This window comes from Antedon mediterranea, chromosome 11, assembly GCF_964355755.1.
Source record: "Antedon mediterranea chromosome 11, ecAntMedi1.1, whole genome shotgun sequence".
Lineage (NCBI taxonomy): Eukaryota > Metazoa > Echinodermata > Crinoidea > Comatulida > Antedonidae > Antedon > Antedon mediterranea.
In genome coordinates this window covers 10,866,136-10,876,230 of record NC_092680.1, presented here as the reverse complement: position 1 = coordinate 10,876,230, position 10,095 = coordinate 10,866,136, and the positions used below count along the sequence as shown (strand labels likewise).

General features: G+C 31.8%; 1 protein-coding gene across 1 annotated transcript; it reads left to right on the top strand.

Moving 5' to 3' along the window:
• The first annotated feature begins 1,613 nt into the window (after nt 1-1,613).
• Nucleotides 1,614-2,354, top strand: LOC140061973 (uncharacterized). Its single transcript, XM_072108013.1, has one exon. It carries the CDS (start codon nt 1,614-1,616, stop codon nt 2,352-2,354), a length of 741 nt encoding a protein of 246 aa, XP_071964114.1.
• Nucleotides 2,355-10,095: the final 7,741 nt, after the last annotated feature.

Here is a 10,095-nt window from a genome sequence, read left to right as displayed (position 1 = left end):
TCAAAGACCAGAAATCTGCGAACTCCGTCAAGCGACAACTATGCCAACTAAGTCACAAGATAAACAAAAACATTGTCCCTGTATTCATAAGTAAAAAAGTTAAAGATAACATTAGGAAAGTCGAAAAGAAACCAACTATTATAAGTCAACAATGTGTTGTGTATAAATTTAAATGTGACTTGTGCGATGCAAGTTATGTTGGATATACATGCCGACACCTCTACCAACGCATTGTTCACCATAGTAGATGCTTAATAGGACAGCATTTGAAGGATCATAACGTGATTGTTAATCCCAGTAAAATTAATTCATGTTTTAGTATACTTAGGAAATGCAAAAACAAATTTGACTGTCTTATCTATGAAATGTTGTATATCAGACAATTAAAACCTAGTCTGAATAAACAAAGTGACTCTGTAAAAGCTAAGCTTTTCATTTGACAGGATGTCAGACAATAGGTCTCTTGTTATTTAAACTTTGACCCTTGGCTTGTGCTACTTAATTAGTTGTTGTTTTATATTTTATTCATTGGACTTGATAATGACCCCATGATGGAGTCGAAACGTCGTTCTCTTTTAAGCGTTATTGTTATATTATGTATTTACAATAAACGTACTCTCATTCGCAATTTGAAACGCGATGACCAGCTTCACTTGAACAGTGTAGCAAGAAATTAGTAAGCTGTGAAACGTCAATTGAATTTCTTCAATTATGTCAAAACCTTGGACTCACTCCGACATTTGCCAAAGTGGATCAGGAAAAGTCAAAGAGATGAAGCAATTCTGCTAAATTCTTTGAGAAAAATGTAATATCGGAAGAGCTGAAAGCGAAGCTGAAACTTCTTAGTAATCTCAGAAAAGAAATAAATACTATTTACACAGAAATCAGAAGTCAATGTTCGTCATTTCGTTATCTCGCTATACTTCAGACTATGACCAAGCTACGCTGTAATCAGTATGGAGCAGAAATGAATGGACATTCTAAGAAAATCGCAAACCTAATGTACAGAGGTAAGAATGTGGATGAACACATCATTAATATATCATCATATACACTATCGTTCTTTCAAAAGCTAGCGCTCAGCCGTGGCTTACAATTTGCTTACCCTCACCGAGTTTCATCCAGGGAAATTAAAGCAAATTTTGAGAAAGCGTACTGGAAGCTGGAGCCTAAAATTGTTTGTGAGGAAACTAAAGAATTAACAGCAGCTACTCTAAAGTCTATCGCACTTAATTATATAGAAAGGAAAGGACCATCTCCACCAAAAGCCTTAACAAGAGCGCTTGGCCAATTAAAGAAGAGAGATGATATAATCATCACAAAGCCAGACAAAGGATCAGGAGTAGTAGTCATGGATAGAAGTGAATATGAACATTTATTATGTGAAGCATCAGTCAACAATGTTTCCAAATTTATACCAATCTCTACTGAACAACCAAGAACAAGAGGAAGACCAATGACACATTACCATCCACTCCTGAAAAAAGGAGAAAGATATGATTTCAACGGTTCATAAAATTCTTCCAAAAGAAATTGCTAAATCAATTTGTCAAACCGGATCAAGGTTAGCTCATTTGTATGGATTGCCTAAAACACACAAAGAAAAGTTATCTATGAGACCAATCTTGTCAGCAACAGGTACTTACAATTATAAATTAGCTCAGTGGCTGGATGAGAAGTTAAAACCGCTATCCCAGAACGCATATACAATAGATGATGTATTTAGCTTTGCAGCTGATATACGCTCCACCGTTATTAATGCTAGTGATATTTTGGTATCATATGATGTCTCGTCCTTATTCACAAATGTTCCTTTAACCGAGACAATACAAATTATTGCTGATAAAGCATTTACTAACAACTGGTTCAATGATAATTATGGACTAAACTTAGATAAGGACGATTTAATTGTACTCCTCAATATAGAAACGAAAGATCAGCTATTCCAATTTAATGGTAACTTGTATGAACAGGTTGATGGAGTTGCAATGGGATCACTTCTAGGGCCCCTTATGGCAAATGTATTTATGTGCCACATCGAGGAACGCCTTGAATCTACGAACCACATGCCCAAATACTACAAACGGTATGTTGATGACACACTAGTATTCATGCCAAATCTAGAAGCAGTCAATGAATTTTTAGCTTTACTCAACACAACCCATCCTGCGATAGCGTTCACAATGGAAACTGCCGTGAACAATTCAATCCCTTTCCTAGGAATGCTCATAACCAAAGATTTGGGAAAATTGCACACACGGGTTTACAGAAAGCCAACAGACACAGGCTTATTGCTACACTACAATAGTCACGTTGACAACAAGTATAAAAGGTCACTTATTATAACTATGTAAAATCGGGCTTACAAACTATCGTCGACCCACCAGCTTTTTAATGATGAATGTGAAATTCTAAGGAAGATTTTTAAGCGTCTGAAATATCCAGATGAACTAATAACAACAACCATACAGAACTTTAAACCAGCAGAGAGCAATAACAACACTGCAGAAGATGAAACAGATTTATCCGAAATACCAGTGCGAATCATCCTGCCATTCAAAGACCAGAAATCTGCGAACTCCGTCAAGCGACAACTATGCCAACTAAGTCACAAGATAAACAAAAACATTGTCCCTGTATTCATAAGTAAAAAAGTTAAAGATAACATTAGGAAAGTCGAAAAGAAACCAACTATTATAAGTCAACAATGTGTTGTGTATAAATTTAAATGTGACTTGTGCGATGCAAGTTATGTTGGATATACATGCCGACACCTCTACCAACGCATTGTTGAACATAGTAGATGCTTAATAGGACAGCATTTGAAGGATCATAACGTGATTGTTAATCCCAGTAAAATTAATTCAAGTTTTAGTATACTTAGGAAATGCAAAAACAAATTTGACTGTCTTATCTATGAAATGTTGTATATCAGACAATTAAAACCTAGTCTGAATAAACAAAGTGACTCTGTAAAAGCTAAGTTTTTAATTTGACAGGATGTTAGACAATAGGTCTTTTGTTATTTAAACTTTGACCCTTGGCTTGTGCTACTTAATTAGTTGTTGTTTTATATTTTATTCATTGGACTTGATAATGACCCCATGATGGAGTCGAAACGTCGTTCTCTTTTAAGCGTTATTTTTATATTAAATATTTATTTTCAATTAAAAAAAAAAAGAAAACAAATATCCCAAGAGGTTCAAACCCACTACTGAGAGAACTCAAACGTGAGCATTACCGGTTACGCCACAAACCAGTAGATGCCTGAAGAGATCATAATAGTCTATTTATATGAAATGAATGATCAATCAATGTAAAATGATGTTATGCAACTGCAAGGAAAAACAACGTATCTACCAGATCTGCTACGGAAATGTCTACGATTTTTGCTTCAAATTCTCACAATCAGCTAAGTTACGTAATTTTGAGACAGAAACCACTGATGCATGACGATAGGCATAGCAACGATCTTAACTAAAAGTAAAAGATATATTAAACAATATTAGGCTTATTACGCTAGACAACTAATTTAATGTATTAAAATTTATTCTAAGAATTAACTATATTTACGAAAAAGTTCAGGCAAGCTTGAAACTAGGCTAGGCTATTATTTTTACAGACCTACCTAATATAGCCTAGTACACCAGTATTGTCATTGAAACTAGGCTATGCCTAGCTTAGTAGGACGGCCGTCTTTGCATTATTGTACGTAGGCCTTGTAGTAGCAGGCTAGTAGGTAGGCTATAACATAATAATGTAATAAGTCTATATCATAAATAGTAGATGCAAATGGCTAAGCCTAGCTTCAAATGCACTCTTTGTTAAGCCAACCTAGTTCCTAGCCATCATAGATGATCGCAGCCTTCCCTTTTGTTCAAAAAGAGTTTCAATCCATTGTTTTTAAAATCATCACAGTTACGTTGTTTTGCCATGGAATGACCACAGTTACGTTGTTTTGCCACAGAATATCGCAGTTACGTTGTTTTGCCTCAGAAATGACTTTCATTCTATACACGTCATTTCTAAGGCAAAACAACGTATCTGTTAAAAGTGCTAATAACTTTTGATCAAATTGTTTAAATTATTTAACATTTTGTATTTAATAATAATTATTATTTATATATACTCATGCAAAATTTCACATCATTACGATAATTTGTTGTTGAAATGCAAACACTCAAACTTCAATTCAGTTTTTCTTGAAAAGCAACATTTTGTAGTTACGTTGTTTTGCCTTGGAACGGCCGAGCTCATAATAGTCTATTTATATGAAATGAATGATCAATCAATGAAAAATAATGCCATGCAACTTTGTTTCTGATTGAAAAAAAATGTCCACTTGTTTAGGCCTGACATTTACAAACCTCAAAATATCTCACTTTCAAAAACCATATTTATTTTCAATTTAAAAAAAAAGAAAAAAAATATCCCTAGAGGTTCGACGCACTACTGAGAGCACTCAAACCTGAGCATTACCCGTTACGCCACAAAGCAATAGATGACTGAAGAGCTGATAATAGTGTATTTATATGAAATGAATGATCAATCAATGAAAAATAATGCCATGCAACTTTGTTTCTGATTTTAAAAAAGATCCATTTGTTTAGGCCTGACATTTACAACCTTCAAAATATCTCATTTTCAAAAAAAATATTTATTTTCAATTTAAAAAAAAAGAGAAAAAATATCCCTAGAGGTTCGAAACCACTATTGAGAGCACTCAAACCTGAGCATTACCCGTTACGCCACAAACCAGTAGATGACTGAAGAGCTGATAATAGTCTATTTATATGAACGGATGATCAATCAATGAAAAATAATGCTATGCAACTTTATTTCTGATTTTTAAAAAGGTCGACTTGATTAGGCATGACATTTACAACCATAAAAATATCTCACTATCAAAAACAATATTTATTTTCAATAAAAAAAAAAAAGAAAAAAGAAATATCCCTAGAGGTTAGAACCCACTACTGAGAGCACTCAGACCTGAGTATTAACACGTTTTATTTTCAGTACAAACATTATACGTCTGTGTAGATTCAACAAAATCGACCTTTACTTTAATTTTGGCCATTCATAGCTAAAATGTATACAAAATCGTAAAATATGCATATTTTGATTTTTATCGATTTCAATATTATCAAAATACTACAATTTAGCGATAAGAAACATTTCCTCTTATAATTATTTTTATTTGCATAAACTTGCCGTATAATTTGTTTTGTTTTATATTTTGATTTTAGTAACGCTGAGAAATTAATAAACAAAACCTTGTTTTATATAAATGTATACATCGACATTAACTAGTTTAATACAATGTATAATGAAACATAAATATATCAACTTACTTTAACGATAAACTATAATATTGATTGAATAATTGTTTCTTTTTTCTGTTTATTAGTTTGGATGATATGTTTTTATTTCTAGTTGAAAAAGGCAATTCTTTTTTGTTTTCATTTATGATAATGAGATAAAAGCTAGCTGAGTGTTAAAAACTATTTTTATAAATGAATGTATTAATCCATGCATTTGTTGGCAGAGCTAGCTGCACTTCGATTATCATACACAAAACACTTTGGTGTAATTACTAGTAGTAGCGGCCCATTTCCACTCAGCTCTGAAGCTTAGTATTATTAGCTCCTAACCACCTTATACTCGGTAATAATATATTAGATTCAACAAAAAAGTTATAAAGTGATGGGCTATATACAGCAGATAACAGCGTGTATTATTCGATCGACATGGTAGCTGCCTATTGACTATTTTCACATAAGTCATAATATTTATGACATTAATTTAGCAGTCATTAGGTCATAACATTTATGACAATTTAAAGGTACATGTTAAGTCTCGGAATACGCTAGTTATAGTGTATAGTACAGGAAGCACTAATTTCGGGGCTTCCTGGTACAGTATTGACTATTTTCACATAAGTCATAATATTTATGACATTAATTTAGCAGTCATTAGGTCATAAAATTTATGACAATTTAAAACTACATGTTATGTCTCGGAATACGCTGGTTATAGTACATGAGGCTGTGATTTCCGGGCTTCAAGGTATTGACTATTTTCACATAAGTCATAATATTTATGACATGATTGTGAAGCTGCCATTAGGTCATAAAATTTATGACTTCAGAAATACAAGAATTTCTCTGTAAAAATAATTAGTAGACAAAGTTTTAGTGTGCTATACAAGCTTTTTATTAATGACAAAACATGAATACACTCATGTTTTTTCTCAGCCTTACATCAAAGAATTAAAGAACTGATAAATTTTAACTATTTATTCACTAACACTGGTTATTAATTTAGAAAGAATTAAACTCGGCTTCTAGTAAAATAAGTATTGTATGCATTACTAACTATTTATACGTGATTGTAGTAGAAAATATTTAAAAGATATATACATTTCACAGGCACAGAATAATTCTAAACCGCCCAGTGAAATTTAATTATTTAATTTTAAACGATAAAGATGAGGAAATCAGTGAGAATGCCCAATCCAAGATCCGAACCCGGAACATTCTGCTTGATATGCAGATGACCATTAGACCACTGTCGTAGTACGGCGGAACAGTACTAGTCTCTCAATTGTATATACAGTATATATATAAACATCACAAGGCACAGAATAAATTTAATAAATTAATTTGAAAAGTTATATAAAATGTGACTGCAAGGCATGTGTCCAGTATCATGAATGCTATTTTCACCCCGGAAATGTGTAGTCGTCCTCCTCATTTGCCATCTCCGCATTATCTTCAACCTCCTCATCTGTACTGTCGTCCTCATCTGAAATGATGAATAAACCAAGGCCCTATTATTTAATAGACCTCTAAATAGTTGTATCATTTTTTTAGAAGCTCTGTGTTAAACAAAATTTTAAAATAGAGAATCTTGTTTTTTTTTAAATTTGTATTACTATATGTTTCAAATTGGGTCAGAAATTGATTATGGGTATTTTGAATATTGATTAAAAATTAAATGCATGGGCTGTGTTTATACAAGTTTACAATACAGATAGCATAGTATGCCGTCCAAGTTATGAGAATACAGCTTAATATGCCGTTTTAAAATTCCTGAACAAAAAGTAGCAGTATATTGCACTACAAACATCAAATCATCAGCATTGTATTGCGACTTGAATGTATACAATATCGCTTGTATATTGTTCTTCGTATTAGCATCCATGACAATAGATAAACAATAAAGTTAATTTAACTTAAACTTACCATCCGATTGGGCTCCATTTTCAAGCTGAATGCTGTTTTCAATTTCTTCTTTGAAACGAACTAATCTGGATCTTAATTCAGATTCCCCATCATTCTTGAGCAAGGTTATACAATTGCGCCGTTGCAAAATTATTTCCTTGAACACTGTAATTATAATAACAATAAAATAGATTTCAATTGAATATTAAATTATTTTGTTAGTTCATTAATGTCGTTTGTACAAACGACAATAGTAATGACTCAAAGAACAAGAATTTTTCCCATTTGATTGGATTTTAGCGACATGCCCAATTGTCACGCGGTATGTTTTTGGTTAACATCAATGAATGATTATTATGAGTTATGGTATAAATGTATTATTTACCATTCCATCCTAGGCAATTTATAACTAAGTGACCTTCTCTGCTATGCCTTGTCACTAGTTGCTTAATTAGCAGTTCTAGTGACTTAGCCTTAATGACGCCACCAATTCCATTCATCATGCGTTCGTGTTGAGGGCTTACTAATAACGTGCGAATGGTGTCTAAAAAAAATATGAATCATCATTAAACTGTAGGCCTACATACTTACATTAACTTTCCTGTATATTTGAATATAATAATAATAATATCAATGGTACATTTATTTTTTTTTCCTTTTATTAGACACAAGAAGAAATAACCCCATTACCCCACCTCATACCAAAAAGCAGTTAGTATTGCAAATTGGTGAATTTTTTAGTAGACTGCCAATCAATGATTGACCTATATTTATAATTGAATAAAAATGACTGAACTATATTTGTAAATACAATAACAAACTGGGTATACCTTGTTCTTCGCAGTACCAATACTGTACTTGCATGACTCTATCGTTGTCTTTTAAAATAGTCATATTGTATAGCAGGTCCTCGTCATTGCAAACGACTACGATGACATCAGAAATCAGCATTTCTTTTTCACATTTCTACAAAAAAAAAGCATAGAAAAAATAATATAATAAGAATAACAACAGTAACAAAACCAGTAACAAAACCAGTGCAGTCTCAATGTTACTGTGTTATGCAAAAATTGCATGTGTCAGGCTTCGGGGGGTCAGTTAGAATGGGTAGAATTATAAAATAATATATATAATCTCTAAAAACAGTTTGAATATTATTGAATAATGAAACAACTTAATATAAATATGTCATTGTATTATTATTATGATAGGATTTTCATATTTAATAAACCAATTTTATTTTTTACTAAAATGGGGAATTCCACAGTAATTGCAAGTTGCGACATCAGTAAAAAACATTTTTAAAAATTGTTTTACATACAAAGTTGGACATTTTCAGAAAAAGGATACATTATTAAATTATATGAATTACAAAAAATGATTGAAATTATATTTTAATATTAGTTTTATTTTTTTAATAACAATATATATCCTAAAAATTTAACGTTGCCATACAGTATAGGCCGTTTAGTCTAGGCCTAGGTAGTGTCAGGACATCATCACCCCCTGCCTGCTTGAGTGCATGGAGATCACCCTGCACATGTTATTTTTTATATTTTAGTTAATTTTGAATTTATATAGGTATTTTGCACAATATCTAGGAAGGTTAGGCCTAGTGTATGTTAGCATCCGGGCTAGGTCTGGGTTTGCAAGGCTAGTAGTAGTCATGTGAAAGAAAATTGTCCAATCGAATGACCGGAATCTATTTATGCGTTTTATAATAACTGTTTGAAACTTAAATAACAATAAAACAAATAGAAAATAGAGTAACTATAAGAAGTTAAAACCTGTGTTCAAAATATCTTTAGTTCGTTCATCTTCGAAAAATGTGTTCATCCGCTTTATATTTTAATAGGCCTAGTACGTATAATTACTTATCTAGCCAGATTATACTAATTTAACGTAACGAATTGTAGATACATTAAATCTAATCATGGTTAGGCCTATAGTTATTGTGAGTTATGTTTAAAATTACAGTTTTTGTTATCCAAGATCAAAGTGAATAACTATTATGTTACATATTCAACAAAACATTTGAAAAAATATAAAACAGTAACGTTTGTTTAATTGTAAACTACAGTAAAACAAAAGCAGATAATAATTATGCTTGTCCATGGGGCATGGTACAGTATGTAACTTCAATAACAAATGTTTCATATACTAACCAATGATCTTTTCTTTGATTGCTTCGTCGATTGTCTTTATGTTAATTCTTGTTCTCTTTGTAGTTACGTTTTCAGCATCTTGAGCTTTTCGCTTTCGTAATGTTTGCAATGTTTTGGTAAGGTCGTCAATTGTCTTGCATTTGCAAAATGGGCAATTTTCGTCCGGTTTGAATTTGCTCCACAATACTTTGGTTGCAGCAAGCGTACTACTACAGTCGCTTTCTTCTGTAACAATCTATAGTATTGCAAATTTGTTTTTAATTAAATAAATAACTAAACATAGAAATTTATATAGTTGTTAAGTGTACACACTACACCCTAATATTCAGTGTTGGTGCTCTTGATGAAAATGCATTTTTTTAAATCATATATAAAACTTTAATGTTAAAAAATTGGTCAACAAAATTAGTATCAATGGTCCTATAGTAAAGATATATTACAATTTAGTTTTAGGCCTGAAACAACATTTCAATTAATTAGATGAAATAAATAATCGAATAAATCATAATATATATTATAATCAGAAAGCCTATAAAATCCAAATATAATAGGCCTATTAAACAGCTGAAGATTGTGCCCCTGGGAAAATACTAATAAAACTAATAATTGCGTGGCTTGAAACACTTTTTAAAACTGCAAAATGGAAAATAAAACATCTTTATAAAGTAATAAGACTGGTGAAGAATGGTTCCCTAAAAACATTA